This window comes from Larimichthys crocea, chromosome X (assembly GCF_000972845.2).
Source record: "Larimichthys crocea isolate SSNF chromosome X, L_crocea_2.0, whole genome shotgun sequence".
Taxonomy (NCBI): domain Eukaryota; kingdom Metazoa; phylum Chordata; class Actinopteri; family Sciaenidae; genus Larimichthys; species Larimichthys crocea.
The window spans coordinates 17,350,975-17,375,797 of record NC_040020.1 but is presented as its reverse complement, the minus strand read 5'-3'; the positions used below and the strand labels follow the sequence as shown (position 1 = coordinate 17,375,797).

The window sequence follows — 24,823 nt, the reverse complement described above, 5'->3', positions numbered from 1 at the left end:
GATGACAAAAACTGCTTTTAGACATCCAAGAGATTTGGGGGAACCTGGCTCCCCGGACACTTTGGTAGAGAGTCTGTTAAGCTGCACCTATCAAAAATGATATTTATATGAATGTGTAATGTTATGTAATATGTCACACCCACAGAGATCACCTGATTCTGCAGTTCCTTTCAACACAGCATCTTGTAGCTCACTGGTTTGGAGGCATGCAACTTAAATAAATGATATAAGTAAGATTTTGTGTCACCGACCTCATAAAGCTGTTTGTCAGTATCAGCAGGCAGCTGATAAACCCACTGTACACCACTGCCCAGCTTTAAGGTGTAATTAGTGGAGCATTTAGAGGCTAAAGAGACAGATATTTTCTCAGGAGTTGGTGGAGACCAAAAACAGAGATATATAAAAAAGTGTCTGGTGGATGAGGAATGAAGGAGGTTTATGTTCAACATGTTTACAACTTAAAACGTGTATCATCAATAAATCACTGATTAATTCATTGACTGCTGAATACTTTATGTACTAGAAACCTACTGGATTTATTATTGGATGATATTCTGTTAGCATAAAGTTTGGTTTCAACTGTAAGACAAGCAGCACTACAGATATTGTGGTGGCAATATTTTATCTTCTCCAGTATCTCATGAAATTCAGCAAGGAGATCAAACTGATTTGGCCTGAGGATACACCACTGTTCACCACAGTGGGTCAGTGTGACAGGTCACAGTGACTTCTGCACAGCAGAGGCTTGAGGTAACACCAGCTCAGACGGTAAAGGTTTGGTTAAGTGTTAAGTAGGGTCTGTAGGCAGCATTTAGAGGTCGACAGTGTGACCAGTGAAACCCAACACACTACCAAGACCTGTCCTGGAGCCAAAAACCGAAACCCTATCCAGCAGTGACACATAGAAACGTTGGCAACCTGCTACAACCAGCACAGAAGTCAAAGTCACTGCTGTTTCAGTTTCTGTTCAGGTCTGTAAGTGTATTTCACTGCTGTTTTTAATTTGGAATCAGTTCTGGTTGTTAAGAGCTCCTGAATATATTGTACTTAAGGTTGAATAAATGTCCAAGAGAAATCATCATTTACATGTATTCATAAAAAATTATATTACAAAATATTTAAAAATAATAGATTTCAGTCAGGTATCTCTCATAGTATAGCATATTAAGTATCAGCAAATAACAAAACAAGGTCAATTTAGTAGCTGTCTGGCACCTTCGACTGCATCTCATGACCTTCATCAACAAATAGAGTTCGCTTTAGTGAAGCATGAAATTTAAAATTTTTTATTTTACTGTTCAGACCTGCTGATAAAAAGCCCTAGAGCGGCTACTAAATAGACCTCGGGGTAAGATTGTCAGTGGCTGCTTCTAAGAAAAGGAATGAACTGACAGCAAGGTTTCTTTTTTTCTCACCTTGTAAGTCAACATGAACAAGAACATCTGGCAACTGAGCAAACTCATCTAATGATGTAGATGCTTGAAAGCTCCAGCACAGCTACTAAATGGATGCTAAGGTGAGATTTTCTGTCAAATGTTGTTACAAAGATCAACAATAAACACTGAGAGACAAAAAATATGACAAAATACACTGTTACACTGTTTATCATTATAAAAATAGAACACACCAAACATCTGTAAAACATTACAGAATGACATTTCCTGGCAGTCAGTCTCAGCTTTCTGCGTCTGATGTAGAACTCGATTTTAAAAGATGAAGTGCTTCATCTGACCTTCAAAATACTACTGATCTATAAAATTTCATTAACAATGAAATGAGCAGCTAGCGTATTTTCCTCTCCAGTGCGGTTGGTAGTCGGTTGGAAGTCTTCTCGGGAAGCACCAGCCTCAGCTTCCTCCTGGGGGAGGATCCTCCTTCCTCTGACAGGTACTCCTGCTGTAGCAGTGCAGCAGTTGGACCGGCATCATCCATGGAGGATACACTTTGTGTAGACATACTAGGTGCAGACACACCCAATACAGACCCATCTGCTGCCTGCATGCTATCTCCTGACACCCCTGCTGCAAGTCCTTCAGTTAAAACCGCAGTTGATGTATTGACCGTTGGCCCAGCAGGTACACGCCCGGCCTCTGTCTGACTGGTACTGTTTGACAGCTTTTCCACAATGCTAGAAGCCTGAAGAGTCGTTGAACCATCTGCGCTTGGTGGTGCCTGAGTTGGGAGAGTGTGGCTCTCCTTGGTCTGGGGTGTTTGAGATTCAGGGGGCAACTGTTGTACTCCTTTGCCAGTTTGAAGGCCTGGTCCCTGGGCTGGATCAGACTTCAGTTTTGCAATAGAGCTGTCCGGGGGCAGCTGGGTCTGTAAGAGGGACTGCCCAGGTGCAGGGTTAGGGTTAGGGTTAGGGTTAGGGTTAGGGTTAGGATTAGCAGCTGGGTTTGCTGTCAAACTTGAGGCTAGTCCTGCAGGCTGGGAGGTATGCATTGGACTTGCTTGCAAAGGGTTAGCATGTACAGTGTTGGCTAAAAGAGAATTAGCAGGAGACATGAGGCCTACCCCAGCTTGCTTTATGAAGCTGTCTGGGACACCACTTGGAGCCATACTGGGCCCACTGATTGCTATGTTGGGAGCAACAGAATTAGCTGGGTAGCTGGGGAACCGTGCATTAGATCCCGGGGCCATGGTGTTGAGCATGAAATTCCCTCCTGGAAGAGAGAGGCTGCTGCCAGTCAGTTGTGAGCCTGCTGAGCCAAGCAGAGAGAGGTTGGAAGTTTGATTCCTGCCAGTGGCAGAGAGGGAAAAGGGATACTGTGAGGAAATCTGAGCACTCCCCATAGCCAATCCAGCTCCCTGATACTGAAAATGCCCACCCAGCAAATTTTGGCCTTGTCCAATGGCAAAAGCAGAGGCTAATGGGTCAGCAGTGTGGGTGGTAGTGTCTTCTGGGAGTTTATTCTCGCCCTGGTCACCTTCAGTACTTTCCTGCCCCTTTTTGGAAGTCCCTTTGTTTTTCTCTCCTTCTTCTCCGTCTTCTTTCTCGCCATCCTCAGTTGTTCCTTTAGTCTTGCTGCCCTTCTTACCAGACTTTCCCTTCATTTCCTTTTCTCCTCTGTCCTTTCCGTCCTGTCTTTTATCTCTCCTCTTCTTCGGGCTCTTTTTCTCTGAATGGCCCTGCTCAGCTTTCCTCTTAGGATGGACTTTGCTTTTCCGTAGTGGGTTCAAGTTTAGTTTAACCTTCAGTAAGCGGCTTGACTGGACTTTAGCTTTGTGTCTTCTGAGTCTCTCCTTGTCTCTGGAGGTCCTCTCGTCATCCTCCCTCTTGTCATTGCTATGACTGTTTCTTTCTAGGGTTCTCGACCTCTCCAGATCAAATGTTACATTTCTTGTTTCTCTTTTCAACTCTGTGTTCTTTATCATGTCAAACTGGTCATGGTTAACATTTCCACCTCTATCAATCTGTCTGTACTGAGAAGGGAGGCCTTCAAACAGAGGAGAGTCTCTCATGTTGGTGTGATTCCTCCCTTGTCTCATGTTCTGCTCTGGTGGTCTGTATGTACTGTGGCAGCTCGGGCAATGTAAACTCTCTTGTCCTCTGTTCTTACCTTCTATGTCAGTCCTGTAGCTCTCTCCATTCTCTCTATAACTAGCCAGGCTCTCTGGTCTGTCACTGAGGGCTTCTTTCCGTGGATGTGAGAAAGAGTTGGTATTGCCATGAGAAAGAAACTTGTTGGGAATGTCCCTGGTCAAGATTCCCTGCTGGTTCCCAAGCCTCCTCCTTTCTTCCTCTGCTACCATCCTCACTCTCCTCTTTTCCATTTCCTCTTCTGCCTCCATCCCTCCATTTATCCTGTTGTTCCATCTCATTGGGTTCGGTCCCATCCCTCTCTGTCTTTCTGAGCTACACTCTGAACACACAAAATGGCTGCCGTTTTCATCAAGTTGGGACCTAATCTGCCGACCATGACCATCTCGCCTTGGATCCATTGTCATGATTTCTCTGTCCCAAGGCTGGCTGCTATTTGCTTGCAAGGAGCGTTCCCTCCTTTTCTCACTAACATCTAGATGATTGACGTGGTGATTCGAAGTTGTGCTGCTGCCCTCCTCTTCCACTTTCTCTCTTTTGCTTTTTTTCAGTTTCTTCTTCTTGGAAACTTGATAATAGATCAGGACTACCAGCAGGGTCAAACCAACACCACCTAAAACATGCAGGACAGGTTGGATTTTAAACAGTAATGTCTTCAACGGGCATTCACATTCATGGTTCCAAGTCTTCATAAAGGTGCTATGTAGCATTTTTAACATTACAAATGAATTGAGATCATATTCAGTCCAGAAGATTTTTCCCTAAGAGCACAGTCAGACCAGCATTTCATTCTGCATCAATTTCCCTTCATGTGAATAAAATTTGCTAGTTTTATAGTCTCTTACAGCCAGCAACTGCAAACATGCAATGTTAGCCACTGCATAACCTGCATGTCTTGCATATGTCAATCTCGGAACTCTATGGTCTGAGAATGATTTAGCCTTTGGAGGCAATGGACATGGATTGGATGCTTCAGGACTTCCAGTTTAGCCACTGGATATCCAGGCCTTTTTCAGCAGTCCAATTAGCAACTTGATGATTAGAAGAATGAGAAAGACATTGCAGCATATCATTCTGTGTTTTCAAGTGCTGTCATAATAACATTGTAAATATTCTGGTGTTTCTATATTCTGGAGTAGCTACTGTGATCCCCATCTTGTGGGGCTTGTTTTATCTTGCTGCTTGTTGACCAGCAGGTGTTTGCAATTTGAGTTTATTACGGCCTTATAGATCTAGGAGACTGAAACATTCCCTTAAAAATGAGAATAGAACCCATCAGTGTGCAGACCGTTTCCCTTTGTCCCCTTTCTCACCAATAAAACAGATGACTGCTGTGATGGCCAGATCTCGAGCATACAGTTGAGGCGTCACGCTGCTTCTGGGCTCTATCTTCACTGTGATGTTCTGATTGGACGGGACGCAATTGGCCTCAGTTAGCTCCAACACTGTGGTTACAGCCGGGTTGTCAGCGCTCACACACACCATCCTACGGCCATTATAGAGGGTCTGAGAGCAGGAGGGGGTAAATGTCAGGTTTAAGTCAATCAGTCTTATACTGGTAATTTTCTCTGCATTTTTCCAATGCTGTAACACCAAGTTTGTATTTTATATGAAACAAATGACAGAATCATGAATCTCCTTAAATTACTGTTGCATTACGCCTCTATCATCAAACAGAATGCAAGTGAAAGCTGCATTGAAATGTGCACAGGTGAAAGAAGAACTGCTGCACCTGGCCGGGTTGTTGCATGAAGGTGGACAGGAAGGTAGCCAGATCCAGCATCTCACAGGAACAGTTCCATGAGTTGAGGTCTAGGTTGAGATTTGTCAGCCAGCTGAGGTAGGAAAAAGCCTCAGCAGGAGCAGAACTTAGACGGTTTCTGGACAGATCCAGAGTCTGCAGGCTCACCAACCCATCGAAGCTACAAGAAATCATATTGTACACATTACATTGGTGTTGCTGAGTGTAAACTGGTTCAATAAAGTATGAAAGATAAGACATGAGAATAAATCTGTACTGACCTGCTTCTATCCAGATGATGTATCAGGTTATCTGAGAGATCCAGGCTCTCCAGATGTTTGAGGTCATCCACAGGAAAGGAACCAGAGTCCAAACTAGTGAGCAAGTTTCCATCCAGTTTCAAGCTCCGCAGAGCCTTGCTACCTTTGAACCAGCCACCTCGGATCTGCACGTCAACACAGACAACAATGTCAGAGGGAAAAATACACAGGTCTGTGCACTGTGTGTGTTTCCCCATGAAGAGGTACCCACCATTCTGATGAGATTGTGGCCCAGAGCGAGTACCTCTAGTCGGGTTAGATTGGTCAGAGCTCCCCCCTGTAGGGCCTGGCTGGTCAGGAGGTTGTGGTCCAGCAGTAAGGTGTGGAGGACAGGCAGGTTTCTGAAGGACTGTTCACCCAGCACTGAGATATGGTTATGACTCAGAACTGAAAGAAGGACAGACATACTTGTCATTCATACTTTTAATATTTTAAAGCCATTATCATGCAACAACCCACAAGCGTGCAAGTACACGTACACACCAGGGACTGACTGACCTATGACTGTAATGTTGCTGAGATCAGACAGGGAGGCAGGCTGGACTGTGGAGATGGAGCCCTCCGTTAGCAGCAGAGCCTGGGTTGTGTCTGAAACGTCTGGTCACACACACACATACTGTCTTCAGACGGGCTAACATGAAATGGAAAAGCTTTATTTTACTGTAAGTGTGTGTGTGTGTGTGTGTGTGTGTGTGTGTGTGTGTGTGTGTGTTACCAATAATGTGAGCCAGTCTGTTACAGATGACGGTGTCTTCAGAACAAACCAGACAAGAAGCAGGGCATGATGGGACAGAGGACACATGCTGGGCTCTGATGACTGACAGCACCCAAATCAGCAAGATACCTGCAGACACATTCAGATTTTATGTGAATAAAAAATTGATGAAAAATGACATATTGGGAAAAAAATAATCTTTTAATGCCTGACGTTGATGGACAGGACTGTCTTAGCCTGCAGCTCTTTTTGTTGATGGCCATGTGTTTATGGTGGATGTGTGTAAGACTTACTGGTCATGTTGTGTTACAGTAGAGGTAACATGGTGATGAGGTAGCATCTTCTCCACAGAGCTGTAACCCGAAACAGCTGCGTTACCATCTTCATCTGTTTGGCCTAATAAAACATAATTACATCTTTGAAAACACGCTATGATCATCTGTCTCCTCTGTCCTGTGTTTATACACTGAAAATACATACATATACATTATTTTTTATTTTCTTTTTTGGAATAAATATGCTCCATATTTTGTTCAAACCATTCAAATGATGTCATGGACTGTGTTAATGTTGTGTGGGGCTCTCTGAAGCCTCATTAGAGACCTCGGCGTGCCCTCAGACTGAAGTTTATGGAGCTCTCTGTCAGGCGTGGTGCTTGTTCACTGTTTATTCTGAGTTGCTAAGCAAACAAACAGTGATATTGTTTTGGTGATGAACTGCGTGTGTGAATCATCGGGGGAGGTGGAGGTTGTCCCCAGAGGATGCTGACTGATGAACGACAGCCAGACATTGTAGCAGGATGAGGGCCTATCATGTTTCTGCTAAAGCTCTTTTCCTAATGGACTTTCCTCCAGCGAGCTGTCCTCTTCAAAGAATACATGAGTTATTCCACAGCAGTAATGTTTCTGCCTGAACCACAGTGGATCAACAGAATGTGAACGGGAACGAGCAGAGAGCGGAGGACAACAGAAACAGAGTTACCTGCAATTTCACCTCTAGTGTTTGGGTGTGTTGTTTATGAATGAATTATTTATTAATAATTGTTATACACTAGGCTCCAGCCCCACCATGACCCTGATGAGGATAAGCGGTTACAGATAATAGATGGATGGATGTTACACACCTCAAACACCTCAACTGTGCTCATTTTGTGGATGTTTGAAATCGCTTTGGTTTGACCATCCTCTTGGATCCATGCTTTTCATGTAGAATCAATATTTTTGGAAAGTTTGTCCCTGTCAAAGGTGTAAGGACAGATTGTAAAGCCCTGTAAGGTAAATTTGTGATATTGGGTTATACAAATAAAATCAAGCTAATCTGAATACACTACCTGGCTGTCTCTAAGAAGTGAACCTCTAGCCATGAAGAAAGTGAATATATCTAATCGAAATCTATCTTAGGAGCCAGGTATTTTGCTCAGGAGACCAAACCAGAGACAAACATGTTGGACTTAACAATCGTTAGGCGGACAGGAAGACAACTTCAAATAAATGCTAATGTTGTCTTTGGAGGTGCAAGTCTGCCTTCTCTTGTTTGCCAAAAGCACTAAATGAGTTTGTTTTGCTGTTTTTCTGCCTCATGGTGGCCAGTGATGCCATATGATTCATCCATCCAAAGCTATCTGCAGTGAGGGGTCAGGTAGTGTCCTAAGGGCCAGAATAACCAGCAGGTTGGTGTGGGCGGTCTCAGGTATGCTGTATGTCTGTTAGTCATCATTTCTATAAACATTTTTGTTAAATGCATACATAATATCAACTCCAGTATGAAAGGTATTAGAAAAGGATCAAGACTAGGTAAATATGCATAACACAACACAGGATGCTTACCATTTCACTAATTAACTTTGCTTTAATTGTGCATTATACCAAACAAATTATTAATTAATCAGATTACCACAAAGTAAACGTAAGTAAATTAGTGACAGGATGCTTTCCCCTCGTAATCCAGCCTTGGCTTACATCAGATGTCTGACCTGAGTCAGTTGCTGCTAACTGAACTGCTAACTCACTGGCTCATTGGTGCAGATTTCACTGAAGCGCTTTAGTTTCCTTTTACTGTTTGCTCTACGTCTTTTAGAGTTTTTTGAGTTAAACGTTTCTCTTGGTGCTTTTCCCATATTTTGAACCCACATCATCACCTAAACATCTTTATCCTGCAAGCTTGGAACTAGACTAGAAGTAAAATAGTCAAGAGGAGAAAGAAGCAGCTGATCAACATACACCACAAGACACTGCAGAAAACACCAAGGCTGGAAGTCTTTTTCACTTTGCTTTAGTTTCTGAACATCCACACACCTCTAAAATCATATTAACCCATTACAAACTGCTTACCTCTTGAACAGAACCCAAAGGTCCACCCCTGCAGAACACATGGTACACTCCACTCACATATTAATCCATAGGAATGAGCTGTAGCTCTGTGGGGCTGTGGACTGTTGGGGGCCGGAGCTCCATCATTTACTGGTTGCTAGTGGTGTAGCAGGTGCTCTGTAAATGTGTGTGTCTAGCTTAAATTACCTGGCCTTGTCTGGAGCATGCTCAGTAGAGCCGGCTGTCACCTGAGAGGCACAGATGTCACGACTGACTCAGTTTTCTGAGTCACCAATGAGCCTTTAACTTTACTCTTTCACCTCAAGTCTCCTCTTTGTAAATGTCAGTTACTATCACAAAACTATCTATATTTGTAAATCATTATTTAATTTTCATTTACATGACAGCAATTAAAAATCATTTATTTTGTTGTTTAGATCACATTTGGAATTCTGGAGTATAATGTTGAGTATATTGTTGCTTAAAGGCATAATGGTGTCTCTATTGTTAATCCTCATTACATTAACACTAACAGTGAGTGTAACACAATCAGTTTTACAATTCACTTCAAAAATATCAGCAATTTAACTCACCCCATACACCCCGAACTTAAGTGCTTGTATTTGAAATCAGCATCCTCTTGATTAAATTAGAGCCCGTGTAAAGTAGAAAACTGAATTGAATTATCTTAGGATTAACTCAAAACATTCACTTTCAAATGCACTAATCAGATTCTTGAACAGGGTCAATGGTAGTGAAGACTAACAGACAATTATCAACCAACTCAATCTTGAGCTCTGCAGAGCATTATAGACCATTTGTTTTGGTTTTCTGGCCAGAAACTTTTACAAAAAGCACAAAAGCTCTGATAAACAAACTGCACGATCAGCAGACACAGATATTTCCATCAGGAATTAGCGGAGATTAAAAACAGAACTATAATAACATAATCACATAATATGTTAATGTTATGTTTTCAGAATGTTCTGCTGCCCCCAAGTGGGCAATACAGCAAAAAGCTTAAATCTTTAAAAGCTTAATGTTGCTCTGCTACGTGGTAACCTTTGACCCATGATATGACCACATCATCACATGGTCAGGACAATCTTCCCAGCAGCCCCAGGAGACTCAATGATGTCATGGTGGGCCTGGGCGGCCTTGTCAAGTGGATATTTGGACCCGACGACCGGACGCAGCCAACCAGTTTCCATCCCTGCACAGAGCAGTGCCCCACACTCCTTCTTCTCCTCCTGAGAGAGGACAGGATAAAGATTTATGTTAACAAACTGGAACATTCTATCTGGATAAAATTTTTTTCAGGTCCAAAAGCTTTTCACTGCTCATTTTTGTTACGATGTGATCAATAAGTGTTGCCACGGTTTAACTTTAACTGGATGAAGTCCAGTTTAATATTATCAGCTGCTGACACCCAGATAAATAATGCAAAGTGATGTCCCTGCTTTGTACCGCTGAAGCGAAGAAAAGAGCCACTCCGATGATGCTGCTCTCTTTAGCCATAGTGTCTCTGGGGTTGATCTCTATGGAGCCTCTGCAGCCAATGATCTAAAAAGGAAAACAACAAGAGATGAAGGAGTGTACAGAAAGTAGCTGGATGAAGCTACACTGGGATACTACTGTATAAAACTATAAACTAACAATGGGCTCTTACTGGTAGTGGGCCAGTGTCATGCCAGAACTGGAGCAAGCAACCAGGTGTATAAATCTGGGATTGACCTTTAGTCGTTGGACAGGACTTTGTGAAATAAAAGGCTGAAGGACAGATGCCGAGTGGAAGCACTTTGAAAATGGGGCTACTAATTTCTCTGCAATGTCGCTTTAAGGAACACTGGAGATGACAGTATGCACAGCTCTAAGCTACTGTTTTTTTCATCAAACCAAAAAAGCTCTTCACACCCTAATTTGTTTGTTGTTGGACATTTTAGTGCCACCAGGACTGCTGGTGGTCAGACAGCATCCTTTGTGAATACTGACCGTAACACGTCCTCCATAGGCCAACATCTGGAGGTCCTTGCTGAGGTTGACATTTGACAGCATCTCCACTATCACATCTATGCCTCTGCCCTCTGTGGCTTTCTGGAACACACACACACACATTAAATCAGTCCACATCTCTGTAAGCACTATATAAAACACCTGGAACCAGGATGAGCTCCTTACCCAGAAACAAAAAACAAGGAATAAAGATTAACTGTATATATGTGTGTGTGTGTGTGTGCATACCATGATTTCGTCTGTGTAGCCCTCCTCTCTGTGATTAAAGGCCAGGTGAGCTCCGTTGTTGAGAACCAGCTTCATTCCCTCTGGCGTCCCAGCTGTCCCCAACACCCTGAGACCCAGAGCACGAGACATCTGGCATGCTGCCATACCGGTCTAAACACACACACAAACACGCACAAATACACACACAGACACGTGATACAGATGTGGACACCATTTATTTTTGATGTAAATACAGAAAAGGGAAAGAAATGCACCCCTCCGCTGGCTCCATGGATGAGGACGGTTTCTCCAGCCTTGGCGTGGGCTCTGCAACACACAACATATCAGGAAAAACACAAATTATTCAGAACATGTGATTAACTGGCCGACTTTAATAACAGGTGTTGTTCTGTATTTTCCACACTGTGAATAAATCCCATGAAAAGATTGAAACCAACAATACTTGATGCCTTCTAACTGCCCCAGGACGTCTTACAATTGACTTTTTCGTAAATATATTCTGTAATTTCGTAAAAGGATCAGTACTTTTTGATACTAAAGTAATGTATGAATTTATTGTGGACTATTTTAGCAGTGGATTAATACACATACACAATGTACAGTATGATGAAAGGATTATTCTTCCCATGAGTGGCCCTGTTGTCTGAACGATTTCTCTGTTAAACACTTTCTATGACACTGTGGTGGCAACTTATATAATATTCTTTGCAATCGTCTGCTGAGGAAGCGGAAGTACATGGAGGGACAGGAAAAGACTCAACAAACTGGTCAAGAGGGCCAGGAGTGGAGGATGTTAAGGTGACTCTTTAACACTAGCATGACATCATGTAGCACTGTTACATATCACTCTATAAGTATTACTTATATACAAATCACTTGTACATCCACTATGCTGTGCCATTCTGTTTATTTACTCTGTACAGTTACCTCCTGCTGTGTTCTTTGTAAAATCTCAACCATCTTCTCTGGGAAACAAAGATTATACTACACACCATGTGCAAGCTGCTTTGTGTGAAATGATCCATTATGCATATCTGTATAACTGAAAGATGTATATATCTCTTACTTTATGAGTATTTTCTTATCCACCTTGTGTATATAAGCTACTGTAACAGGTCAATTTCCCCAGTGTCCATCTTATCCTATCTTTCACTGTCAGTGATGAGGGACAAAATCCACAGTCCTCAAAAATGCTTTCTACGGTCCAGCTGAAACTAAATATAATATAAAATGAGGCTTCAGTCTGAGTTAGACAAGTTAGACTGCTTGTTCCTGATAATTTACTTTTTACAGCACAATTACTTAGCTAGCTAAGCTAAGCTAAGAAAAAACATTCTCAGTTTTGTGACCTTCATCATGCTCGGGTTAGCAGCACCTGAAGGATCTGTGGTGCACTGTGGTCTGTGGCTTCAAGAAGCTGGCGAGGCGGTTTCTGTTGAGCTTTCAGGGTGATTACACAGGCACACCAATAATCAGGGTTCCCACACCTTCTTAAACATCAAATTCAAGGACTTTTCAATGACTTCCAGGCAGAATTCCCTCAAATTGAAGGACCCAACATGGCATAGTTTAAAACAGAATACAGCACTGAGATGTTTTATAATGAGAACTAACAGAGTGTAGACTATTTGCTAATGTTAAGTAAAGAATATCTTACATTTCTATTCTTGTATAAAATACACACTAGATGTATATAGAAATCACTCATTTCTATAAACGTCTAGTGTCAGAAACTTTCAAGAACTTGATGTGTTTTTTTGTTTTTCCTGTAGGAGGAAATAAAACATGCACATGTAATCAGATAAGTAGATCTAGAAAAAAGATGTAGCTGTTATTTTATTGAAAGATTCACCGTAAGAATTTGTAAATAAAAAGAGTTCACAGTAACTGTGAAGTAACACATGAAGTCTGAATAAAAGTGCTGTGAAACCTGTTAGCCAGCAGCACGGTGGTGAAGTTAACCAAACTGCTGTGTTGCAGGGATGATGTCTTACTTGTGAACCAGAGCTCTGTAGGCGGTGAAGTAAGGGATCCCTACAGCTGCACCCTGGGTGAAGTCTAAAGCGTCGGGCAGTTTGTAGACACAGTCGTCTGCTGCTACAGCGTACTCTGCATAACCTCCACTAACAGTGGCTGTGGTGAACACATGGTCTCCTGCCTGGAAAAGATGCAGAACAGAGTTACGGCACTGACATGACACCTGCCTCCCACTGGTTGACTCAACAAGGTAACTGCTACTGAACACATTGTTCCCTCAGCAGCCTGTGGTCACTGACAGTGCCTCAGCTTTCAAGATCACAGCCTGTGCTTTAATCATCAGTGCTCTGGCAGCAACATCTGCAGGACTTGTAGGCCTGTTTATTTCAGGTCAGAGGGTTTCAAACTGTGAGCTGTGTCTGTATCACGTGTTTTTAAGTTAACAACTTAATCTCGGATGTCCAACACAAATAAACGTCCATGAATCCATTCAGAATCCTAAAAAACTTTTTTTAAGGTTTAACATTTTTTGATTTTCTTCATAATTAAAATAATCCAGTGACAGCTGTCTGTACGGGTACATTGCAAATGGAAAAATGCTAAAAGCTAATTCAGCTAAATTTTAATGGTTATAAAGAACAAATAATGGCAAAAAAATGGCCCAAAGCATTCCTCACTGAATGGCAATGTTACATACCCAAAGCATTGTGGGAAATGTAGCTCCAAATCTTGAGTAAGACAAAGAAATCCAATCTAAAATGAACCCAAACTATTAACATGAACTTTTCCATGTTGTACTGGGAATCTTTCTCTGGTCTTTTGTCATCCTGCCTGAACAAACTCAAAGAGAAAGCACAAGAGCTCAGACTGCTTCTGTCAACAATCCCAATATTAAGAACAGAGTGACATGAAATGAATGTTCAGTCCTGTTATCAAGCTGTAGTTTGCCTCTTGGCACCCTAAACTCCTCTGTGGATGAACTGTCTGCTGTTGTTGTTGTTGTTGTTACAGGACAGTGCCATGTGTATACAGCTGATGTGGTCAGTTAATATTGTTATGGAATTTTCTATCCTTAGGTTACACGAGGTTAGGTGTGGGCCTTGAGGTCCTCAGCAGTATTAGTTGTTTGGTTGAGAACAGTAGGTGCCAGTCTCAACACTGTGGTGACCAGGGTCGAAGAGATCTGTTGCTGCCTTCCGAGACATAATAGATAGCTTGCTGTTGATGTTCCAATCTGTGTAAACAGACATCTGTGTCTCCAGACTAGAATATGTTGACAATAACACCTGCATGGGTAAAGACATTCACTTTGACTAATTCTGGACGTATAGTATTTGTGGTGTTATCTTTGGGTTTAAAGTCTGACCACCAGCATGAGTTCAGCAGAATGTGAGACCGACTCAGACACTTCTGATGAACTTTGAGAGTGTCTCTAATTCTCCTTGATCAAGCATCAATAAATATTACAGCATAAGACATCAGAGGCTCCTGAACACTTTCTTCCTTCCTGACCTCACCATTGACCTTTGACTTCAGCAACTTCTCACAACAAATATGACCATGTAACTTTAGAACACAAGTCACAAACACAGAATAACATTCTCCCAAGCATAGTTTGAAAAAAGCACTGAAGAGTTATGAAGACGGCAAACCGTGAGTAACACAGCAGAATCTATCTGAAGTCTGAACGTTAGCTAACATCCTTCCTTTCTAATCCACGATGTCTCAATGTTTCACAATTTTTGAAGCAGATTGTGAAACAATGAAATTCATGTATGTATAACGAAAGACAGGGCGGTTCAAACCCTGAACCCTCCACCACGAGTGTGCTTATTATTTTTAAATTAAATACTTTTCTGCTGGTATAACTGAGAATCCACTGAGCAGAAGTGACAGTGGATCCCAGAGTGTGGACTCTGATGGAGCCTGAAAAACATTCTTATAACATTATAACAACATTACTTTTGTATAAGCTATTTACTTAGTGAACAGTTTATACATCTCTGTTAACTCTGACTGTGCTGACTTCTCCTCTCAGCTTGTTCTGTAATCAGTGATTGCACTCTGCAGTAACATCCTGTATGTTACTCAAACATCCATCACACCTTCACTGCACTGACTCCTTCTCCAACAGTTTCCACCACTCCAGACACATCTGTGCCCGGTGTGTACGGCAGGGTGGGCTTACGGGCGTAAGTCCCAGCCCGGATGTAGGTCTCCACAGGGTTCACTCCACAGGCATGGACACGGATCAACACCTGCAAACACACAGACACCGTGTAATAACTTAAATAACACACACACACGTTTATATGAGAGATTACAGACAACAGATGATCATAGTGTTTCCTCACTTTAACGCACGATGAACGACAATATCTGCTATCTACAGCTTGTCATATTCCTAACATGCAATACTTCACTGTCTGCATTAATGCTCTAAACTTTGTTCATAGAATAGACATGTTGAAAGCTGAAGCACTGTCAGTGCGACTGACAGCCGTCAACTCTGCAGGAAAGCTGTCATGCAACACATGTCCACTAATGTCCACTCCTCCTCCACAGTAAACGTGTGTGTGTGTGTGTGTGTGTGTGTGTCACCTGTCTGGGTCCAGGTTCAGGCACAGTCACATCTGAACACAGTCTGAGCACCGACGGAGCTCCGAACTCACTGACTCTGATGGCTCTCATCAGCCTGCAGGCCGACATGTTTCACACACACAGGAACACACACACACAGGAACACACACTTCCACAAACACTAAACTATCTGCTGTGCTTTACAAGTCGGTTAGAAACGCGTCATCTCCACCTTCTGGACCGGAGTATAAACTTATGATGGCCCTCATAATAAAATAATAATACACACACACACACACACACACACACACACATATATATATACCAGATAAAAAATAATAAAACATAACTTCTTATCTTGCAATGTTTTTAATGTCATGAAAAGAAACGTGTCTAAATCATCCATCATTTTGAATACAATATTATATACTGATGAGACCCTTTGGTCTGATATGTTTTTCTTGTTTTTAAACTCAGTAAATTATTATTTTTATTCACTTATTTTGTATGATCATTTGTATGTGTCATTGCTAATTAGAAAATGCTTATTATTGTTGTAATTTGTCTTTCATAAAAAACAAATCGTATAGATTACAATCTATAAACACTCAGACGTTTCATGTTTTTAAATAGAGACAATAAATCTAGAGTGACCTTTAAAAGATGATTGTCGATTTTAATCGATTATGTCTCCGTTTGACTACTTTAGCCTGACTACAATATGACGTCACATCCGTTTAGGTACACGTCTGTATTGTCACAGCAGAGAGTTTATGCACGTGAGCAGAGAGACTTCACAACAGAGAACCAGAACCAGGACCGGACCCAGTGTCAGCCCACGGCCGGAGCCCACGGCTCCACGAGGAGCGCTGCTCCGTGTGAGAGGAGCTCCAGGCTGCATGCAGACAGCGGCACGCAGTGAGAGGACGCCCCCAGGACTCAGACAGACTCCGGTCCCGGTAAACCGGCCCGGTACTTCACCTTGTGTTTGTAAAGGATGGCATCAAGAAGCCGGTATCTGCTGCAGAGACTGTTCACCGGACTCAGAGCTCAGAGGGTCTGCTACCGGAGCTCAACTCTGACCTCGAGTCAAGGACGACTGCTGAGGAAAGCTCCAGGAAGACACGTGAGCTGCTCACACACGCTGAACAGGTGTGATCCTCACAGCACAGGTACACAGACCTCCCACCTGCTCTGTGACTGACTGACCGATCGATTGATTGACTGATCATGTGATCAAGTGTTGCCTTAACAGGATGTGCACAAACAAGATAGATCCTGATGTTCTTCAGGCTGCATTCACCTGCTGGACACATTCATTATAAATCAGTTCATGCAGATTAAAATCAGAGATGAGGTGACACTGAAGTGAACAACAGACATTTGAAGGTCAGAGCAGTCAAGTCCAGTGTTAGTGATGACATTATGACAGCTCTGTTCCTGTAAGAGTCGCCATGAGCCACCATTAATGATATTGAACACACACCCCAACAGCTTCGGTGCTCTTTTTTTTTTTTTTTAAATCTGTGGAACTCTGTCGAATGTCCCTTCATTTATATATACAACCTTTATTTAATCAGGAGGTCTCACTGAGATCAAGATGGTGGTGCACAGCCAGGCTGAGATATTTTATTTAAGTCTTTTTAATACTCACAAGAACATGGTAATAAATAAAGATGGATAGATATCACATCAGTTCCAGTTTTTAACTACACTGTTTGTCCTCCAGGTCCCAGCAGTCTGTCATTCAGGAGTCACACCTGTGGAGAACTGAGACCAGATCATGTTGGAGACAGAGTCACTCTGTGTGGCTGGGTCCAGTACCTCAGGTATGCTGATGCTGATGCTGTGCACAAAGGCTTGACATTGACTTAAGACACTGTGTTAAAGGCTGAGGCCGATGGCTTTGAATTCTAGACTTCCTGTGAGCGCCTTGATTTCCATCTCCATACCTAACTCCACAATCCAGTTTGTGATGGGAAGTTATATTATGACCTGATCGATGTATTGTTCATACAAAACTGTATTCTAACAAAGTTTCTGCCTCCAATAGGCAAGACCTGTTTGTCATCCTGCGAGATTTCAGCGGCCTGACACAAGTTTTAATTCCTCAGGAAGAAGTAAGGATGTCACAATATAATGTCTGTTATCAATATTCCAGCCTAATAAAGATATTTATACTAATGTCGAACTATTTTCAGTGCAGAGAAGAGGAAGTTACTGAAGCAAACATTAGAACTTTGCAGGACTGGGCTGAGCTCCAGTTGTTTTTGTTCACATACAGTAGATGGTTAACTATTGTGTGTGTGTTGTGTCTTACTTCATGTTACTTTTCTTTCTGTGTTTTAAGTCTGCCGGTCATCTGAAAGCAATGCTCTGTGATCTGACAGTCGAGTCTGTTGTCAAGGTGACGGGAACTGTCAGACGGCGACCGTCAGGACAGGAGAACAAGGTTTGTGTGTAACACGAGATCATGACTGGCTATCAAAAGCAGCTCAGCTCATTCATATGAAGACATGGACGTGAGAGACAGAAAGGACAGGCAGAAAGGACAGACGTCTAAACAAAACTTCAAACTCAACTTCACAGCTAGTTTACTGGCAATGAAGCTGCACCCACACAGTCCTGGTGGGTGAGTCATGTGATGATACTTTGTACCTCTGTCATTCACACACAACTCCTCCGTGCCTTATGTGTTTCTGTTTACTGCAATTACTGTAATTACATTAAAAACATGTTAAATCTCAATGTTTTGTGTTTAATGACTGAATAAGTTGTTTCTATTATTGTCCAGTAGAGAGCAGCAGAGACAACATATATTTCAAAGCTGTTTCCATGAGGAGGCGTTTCTTTCTACCCACAAACTGTCATTGCCATTATTTTGGCATGAACATTGCGTGTGAACAAGATACAGATACCAAGCCTTATCAAGTTTTAGGAACTTTAGGGGCTCTGTTGCACACCTACTTTTAACATGATTTGATTATGCATACGTAAAAAGCAAATACACGTTACAATTTAATGTAGTTAGATTATATTTAATCATCAATCAGTTTAATTCTTTGTTTTTCTGTAAGCATTGTGGGTCTTCCACAAAAAATGATGTGTCTCAAAAGCTCTCAAACATGGCTTGCCTGATAACATTTTGGAGTAAAAACATTCATACCTTCACGTTGATCGTCCCTCTGCAGAGTTCAGGCTCAAGCTCAGATGTTTTAAATAGCTCAACTGAACTGATTATATTGACTCTTTTATGAGCAGAGCCAACTCAAACCCAGTCTAGTTTTGAGTCTATAAATGTGCTGTAAAGTGAACTTAAAGGTCCAGTGTGTAGGATTTAATGGCATTCAGTGAGGAGGCTGCTTATGGCAATCAACTGAGCAAGTAGTAAGCATCTTCATGAACATCTTTAATCATATGAAGGATCTGATCAATAAATTGTGACGATAGAATTTAAAGTTTCAGTTTCTTATTCAGAGTTCTGTTGTGTCCGTACCAACAGGCCATGCCAACAGGGGAAATAGAAGTCCTGGCTGAGAGTGTGGAGGTCTTCAATGCGTGCCGGAAGTTGCCTTTTGAAATCAAAGACTTTGTCAAAGTAAGCATGTTACATCAGTGTGCGGTATTTTACAAATTCTTGTAATAATCATGAATGAATGATTGTTTCTGTTTTCTGTTGTCCGATCATGCAGAAATCAGAGTCTTTGCGGATGCAGTATCGCTATCTGGACCTGAGGTCCAGTCAGATGCAGAAGAATCTCCGACTGAGGTCTCAGCTGGTGATGAAGATGAGAGAATACCTCTGCAATGTGCATGGTATGAAGGGCGAGATTCATTTCCTGAGCTGGGAAAATCTTTCCATCACAGAAAAACAGTGACATTCACACTTCCAAGCATAGTGGCTTTGTTGAGTCTGCAAGTAATGAGACCTCAGAATGGTCATGTCATGGGGCTTCTGGTGTAGAGATCAGAAATCCTCTTCCATGCACCAGTCATTGTTTACAGTCTCATTAGCAACGTGAGACACAGGAATGGAGTTGAAGAAACCTCTACAAAGAGTTATTTGTATATGAATGTTTATAAAGGTTACACTTAATGTGACCTGCTTGTCAGTAGAATCAAAGGACATGAAGGAAACCCATGTAAACACTACACAAACATAAACACAAACAGCATGACTAAACTCTTTAACCGTTTTGTCTCTCTTTTTTCCCTCATTTGTAGGTTTCGTCGATGTTGAAACTCCTACTCTGTTTAAAAGAACACCCGGGGTAAGAAGGTCCTTTATCTTTGGACAGGATGGTTTAATGTTTCTTTGACAAAAAGACAATAAGAGAATCAAAGATTCTTCTCTAAGCTGCTGAAAGTACTAAAATGTAGTGACATGTATGATGGACGGACTTTGTTTTGTGTTTCAGGGAGCCAAAGAGTTTGTGGTTCCATCAAGAGAACCAGGACGGTTTTACTCTCTACCCCAGAGTCCACAGCAGTTTAAACAGCTTCTAATGGTGGCTGGTGTAGACAGGTGGGTACAGACTTACGACCGATGGTCACTAACTACTCTGACGCCTTGGTTGTTAACTTTCCAAGAAGTATGTATGGGTCAACAGCTTTGTTGTCACTGTGGCAGGTACTTCCAGATGGCCCGGTGCTACCGAGATGAAGGCTCCAAACCCGACAGGCAGCCTGAGTTCACCCAGGTATGACACTGGTTTTATACATCTAATCTCAAAGACCTTGTGTTCTGTTTTGTGGATAGTCTCATATTTTCTTGAACAGTGTTTTTTTAATCCTGGTCCTTGGGGAACACTCCCTGTGGACCAGGATTGAAAACTAGAACTAAAATAATCAAAACTATCTATGAACTGGGACCACTTTTCTGAAAAGTAGGTAAACACTTCTCCTCAAAGCATATTTCTCGGCCTATGTGTTTTCCAGTTCCAGACATTTTGAGGGATTCCAACTTGACATTTATTGCATTTCCATTCATTAATTAGAAGCTGCTGAGGTGGGTAGGACAGAGAACGTAGCTCGCTTATATACATGGTTTCCTGTTGCTTTGGTCTAGGACCAGGTACCCCTTGTACCTAGTCCTGGTCATGATTTGGGCTTAATTTGCTGGTTTTAGTCCTGATCTGTGTCCTCTCCTCATCTCTCCCAGGTGGACATAGAAATGTCTTTTGTGGACCAGGCAGGTATCATGTCCCTGGTGGAGGGTTTGTTGCAGTACTCCTGGCCGGTAGAGAAGGGTTCTGTTAAGGTTCCTTTCCAAACCATGACATATGAAGAGGCCATGAGGGACTACGGTGTGGACAAGCCTGATACCAGGTTCAGTATGAAGGTGGGTGATCGTGCTGTTGTTTGAGGTAAATCTGGAACAGCAAAATAAGTCTGCTGACTTATACAAATAATTACCACTTTTTCTTTACTGATCACTTTATTATGAAGGCATTACCTAAAGTCTGTCAGGATCCTGTCAGGAACCAAAAATCTAAAATGAATAAATAAAAAAAAAAATTGCTGTTAGGATGGTGTGAATATATGTGTGTTTTGTAATATTATTTATATTATGGTCACTTTCCTTTCATTTCATACACTATGGTCACCTGATCATGTCATAGTTTAAAATTTGTATTTATATATTCTCTCCGATTACATTTTGCCCCTTTATTTGATTCTATTTCTGTAGTGTATATTACACTTTCTGCTGCTGTAGCAAGTTAATTTCCCCATTGTGGGATAAATAAAGTAAAATCTAATCTAATCTTAAACCACAACCTCTGAATACTTGTCTCTCTTATCTGTCTGTCTCTCCAGCTTGTCGACCTCGGTGAGGTTTTCTTGTCCACAGAAATTGAATTCCTCAGATCAGCTCTCAGCCAACCAGAAGGCTCCGTTCAGGCCATCCGTGTCCCCAGTGGAGCGGTAAGAACAAAACCATTATCTGGTGGAAGAAATCCATCAGAGCACACTGTACATACATGCATCACCCCTGTTTGTGTGGACTTTTAATCTGTTTGAGTCAAATGAGATTTTCTGTCTTGTGTTTGACGACAGAAACTATTCACTAGCAAAGATTTGGAAAAACTGAAAGAAACAGCTAAGACTCAGTTTGACCAGGTACGTTTGTCTTTCCTCTTGTTATCTTTCACATCTTGTATAAAAATATATATATATATATATATATATATATTAGGATAAAAGATAAAACAGAATACATCCAGCTGCAGTATTTTCTCATTGTGTGTGTTTTGTAAGGAGCTCAGTGTGGTGCTGGTCAAAGCAGACGGGACCTTGAAGTCTCCCCTAAAGAAGCTGCTGTCTGTCTCAGCCACTGATGAGCTGCTGCAGAGGACTGGAGCCAAACCCGGAGACCTGCTGCTGATGGCAGCCGGTTCCTTCCACACTGTGGTGAGAGACTCACTGACATCAAACTTGGATTAGGTCAAAAATAATGAAGGGGAAACATTGTACGGTTCTATCATCCTACCTTTATCTCGTTCTCATGTCTTACCACACCTCTTTCCACACTTAGCGTCCATTGCTGGGTAAACTTCGCCTGCAGTCTGTCGAGCTCCTGGAGTCCCGTGGGGTTTTAGTCCGCGACCCTTCAGCCTTCCACTTCTTGTGGGTCGTGGACTTTCCTCTCTTCTTGCCCAAAGAAGATGAGCAGGACCAGCTGGAGTCAGCCCATCATCCATTTACTGCTCCACTGCCAGAGGACACACATTTACTCTACACAGAGCCACACAAGGTAGTCAGACCAGTTTTTTACATCTAATCTCAAAGAACCTTGTGTTCTGTTTTGTGGATAGTCTCATATTTTCCAGGACAGTGTTTTTCAAGCCTGGTCCTCGGGGAACACTCCCTGCATGTTTTAGATGTTTCCTGCTCCAACACACTTGATTCCAAGTAATGGCTCGTTATCAGGCCACTGCAGAGCCTGATGACGAGCTGACCAGGATTCAAAAACACTGTTCTAGGAACTAAAATAATCAAATCTGATCTATGAACTGGGACCTAGGACTTTTCAGATCAGATCTACTCAAGTTGTTTAATCATGTCATTTGGAATGCATCAAGCCTTATCGTGTATCATGTCATGTCCAGGTACGTGGTCAGCACTATGACCTGGTGTTGAATGGCTGTGAGATTGGAGGAGGCTCCATCCGCATCCACAAAGCCACAGAACAGCTTCATGTCCTGAACAACATCCTCAAGGTCAGTCATTGTTTATTTTACCACCTTTGGAACTGGGTTGACTCAATTGTCAGTCCTAACCCTTTTTGACGTGTGTGTGTGTGTGTGTGTGTGCGTGTGCGTGTGCGTGTGCGTGTGCGTGCGCGTGCGCGTGCGCTGCAGGAAGATCCCAGTCTTCTCTCTCACCTGCTGGAGGCTCTGGACTCAGGAGCACCACCTCATGGAGGCATTGCCCTGGGTAAGATGAACTCTGCACTGAACCAGTAATGAGTATATTTCAGTTTATCACAGGAAAGAAGCAGCAGAGCATACATACATTTCTAATATCCAGTACGCAGTTCACGACCTACCGCCTAAATTCTCCATGTTTTTCTAGGTTTGGACCGGCTGGTCTCCATTATGGTTGGGGCTCCGAGCATCCGTGATGTCATTGCCTTCCCCAAGTCATTCCGGGGTCATGACCTCATGAGCTGTGCCCCTGACTTGGTATCTGAGGACGAGCTGACATCTTATCACATCTCTGTCAAATGGCCAGCAGAGCAAGGAGGAGGAGGAGAAGACGAGGGGAAGTGAGGAGTTAAAGAAAGAAGGGATGAAGAATAAGAGGAAGGGGCGATGCTTCCCAGATCTCTGTAACTGCAACAGAGTAAAGAGCATGAAGACAAGCGGCGGTGTAGAGACTGAAGCTGATGAAGACGTCTGCCAGCTGGACAGTAGATACGAAGAGGAGGAGAGAAAATGAGGAGGAGGTGATGTTGTGGCTGCAGCTCAATAATGTCACTTGACATGGAAGAGAAAAAGGAACATGGACACAGCCTACAGTATATAAAAACTGAAACACTGGCTGCTTCAACAAAGAAGGAAAGCTTACTAGTCTCACTGATAAGGAACAACTACTGAACTTAGACCAACGACTAATCCTTCTTTACAGTTTGTTTGTTGTATATATGATTGAAAATGTTCTCAATTTAAATTGAGTAACATTTTAAGGACTTTATTTTGCACTGCTTTGATAAGAATAAAACTCTGGAGAAACATTTTAAACTTTTGTAATTTGTTGGGACACAAAATAAGTTCAAGCATACTGAAGCGTGCAGTCACAGATAACACAGAACCACTGGGAGCTGTACGGTTAAGGTATTTGTGAACATGATTTTTTTTTTAAACATGAATATTTTTATAAAGATTAGGCTCTTGTCTCTGGAATTTGATTGCAATTCTAAATGGTATTCTGTTGTGGACTTATGTTCAGCTTGTTATTCGCTTCCAGTGCATGAGAATACACAGGTTTGTTTGCATTCACATATTGTGGAAATCAATATTGGTTCATGAGGTTGAGCATGAGATGTTGACAGTCCAACCGTTTATGCAGCAGCACAAAAGCATGTCTCTAACTTGGTTCTACCTGATCTGTCTGTGTTGACATAACTTGCTATGGGTGGAGTATTACTCGTGAACCACTGGTTTTGTCAGACCTCTGCTCGCTACTTGCACTATGTACTGAAAGATGGCTGTCGGTATCTGTCACCTGAGAGGATCCAGGTGATCAAAGAGATTCAAAGGCTGAAGACAAGAAAGACCATGGTTGTCAGAGTATGCAGCATATGATGCTGTTTTGGTGGCTGCAACACTGAAAGACACCTGACCCTAACCCTAATTATTCAGTGGACTGAGAAAATGAGACATGCCCACAGACATGTGAAGTACATGCTGTGTTCTGCTCCAGATTTGGGATTGGCAGATTAGAAGAAGACTTTTCTCCTTTATGTGACAGAGGATGGAAATATGGCTGCTGCTGTGCTGGCTCAGATGTACAGGGAGAAACCAAGGCCTGTAGCTTATTATTGTAAAATACTACCATTAATCATATGTGTCTTGTTTTATGTGCTGAGGCAGCAGCTGCAATTATAGTTGAAAAATCTGTAAACATGCTTACTGTATAAACATCATTGAAGATCACAGCACAACATATGGCCAGTCAAAAAATAAGTCATTATGAATATATTCTGACAAAATCAGTAGCACACACAAATCCAGCTGTGTATTTTTGCACACAGTGAACAGGAGAAGAAAAGAAGGAGGCTAAGCATGACTGTGTGGAACTAATTAAGTCAACTTCTAGCATAAGAGCAGATTATTAAGACTGCTCGAGAGAGGAACAACTGGAAGGCCGACTCAACATGCATTGTTGATTAAAAAG

General features: G+C 42.2%; 3 protein-coding genes across 6 annotated transcripts; 1 reads left to right on the top strand and 2 right to left on the bottom strand.

Moving 5' to 3' along the window:
* Positions 1–1,145: 1,145 nt before the first annotated feature.
* Positions 1,146–8,854, bottom strand: lrrc53 (leucine rich repeat containing 53). 2 transcript variants are annotated; one of them, XM_019266777.2, is made up of 9 exons: positions 7,441–8,854; positions 6,611–6,713; positions 6,318–6,446; positions 6,101–6,199; positions 5,814–5,989; positions 5,564–5,727; positions 5,274–5,463; positions 4,855–5,047; positions 1,146–4,154 (listed from the first exon to the last, which is right to left on the bottom strand). In XM_019266777.2, exons 2-9 carry the CDS (start codon positions 6,615–6,617, stop codon positions 1,783–1,785), a joined length of 3,330 nt encoding a protein of 1,109 aa, XP_019122322.2. In that variant the 5' UTR covers positions 6,618–6,713; positions 7,441–8,854; the 3' UTR covers positions 1,146–1,782. The 2 variants fall into 2 exon arrangements, with proteins under 2 accessions (XP_019122322.2, XP_027139198.1); XM_027283397.1 differs by lacking the exon at positions 7,441–8,854 and having other exon boundaries at positions 6,611–7,423.
* Positions 8,855–9,033: 179 nt separating this feature from the next.
* Positions 9,034–15,619, bottom strand: cryz (crystallin, zeta (quinone reductase)). The gene is made up of 8 exons (XM_010751220.3): positions 15,446–15,619; positions 14,950–15,102; positions 12,862–13,025; positions 11,122–11,173; positions 10,868–11,017; positions 10,619–10,720; positions 10,094–10,189; positions 9,034–9,876 (listed from the first exon to the last, which is right to left on the bottom strand). The coding sequence occupies exons 1-8, from the start codon at positions 15,551–15,553 to the stop codon at positions 9,715–9,717; spliced, it is 987 nt and encodes a 328-aa protein (XP_010749522.1). The 5' UTR covers positions 15,554–15,619; the 3' UTR covers positions 9,034–9,714.
* Positions 15,620–16,120: 501 nt separating this feature from the next.
* dars2 (aspartyl-tRNA synthetase 2, mitochondrial) lies at positions 16,121–23,658 on the top strand. 3 transcript variants are annotated; one of them, XM_010751219.3, is made up of 17 exons: positions 16,121–16,596; positions 17,154–17,253; positions 17,478–17,544; positions 17,775–17,876; positions 18,927–19,022; positions 19,117–19,240; positions 19,649–19,695; positions 19,843–19,949; positions 20,055–20,124; positions 20,586–20,765; positions 21,242–21,349; positions 21,482–21,544; positions 21,686–21,835; positions 21,960–22,178; positions 22,534–22,644; positions 22,786–22,861; positions 23,000–23,658. In XM_010751219.3, the coding sequence occupies exons 1-17, from the start codon at positions 16,422–16,424 to the stop codon at positions 23,194–23,196; spliced, it is 1,992 nt and encodes a 663-aa protein (XP_010749521.1). In that variant the 5' UTR covers positions 16,121–16,421; the 3' UTR covers positions 23,197–23,658. The 3 variants fall into 3 exon arrangements, with proteins under 3 accessions (XP_010749521.1, XP_010749520.1, XP_027139492.1); XM_010751218.3 differs by having other exon boundaries at positions 21,683–21,835; XM_027283691.1 differs by having other exon boundaries at positions 16,466–16,576; positions 21,683–21,835.
* The last annotated feature ends 1,165 nt before the right edge of the window (positions 23,659–24,823 follow it).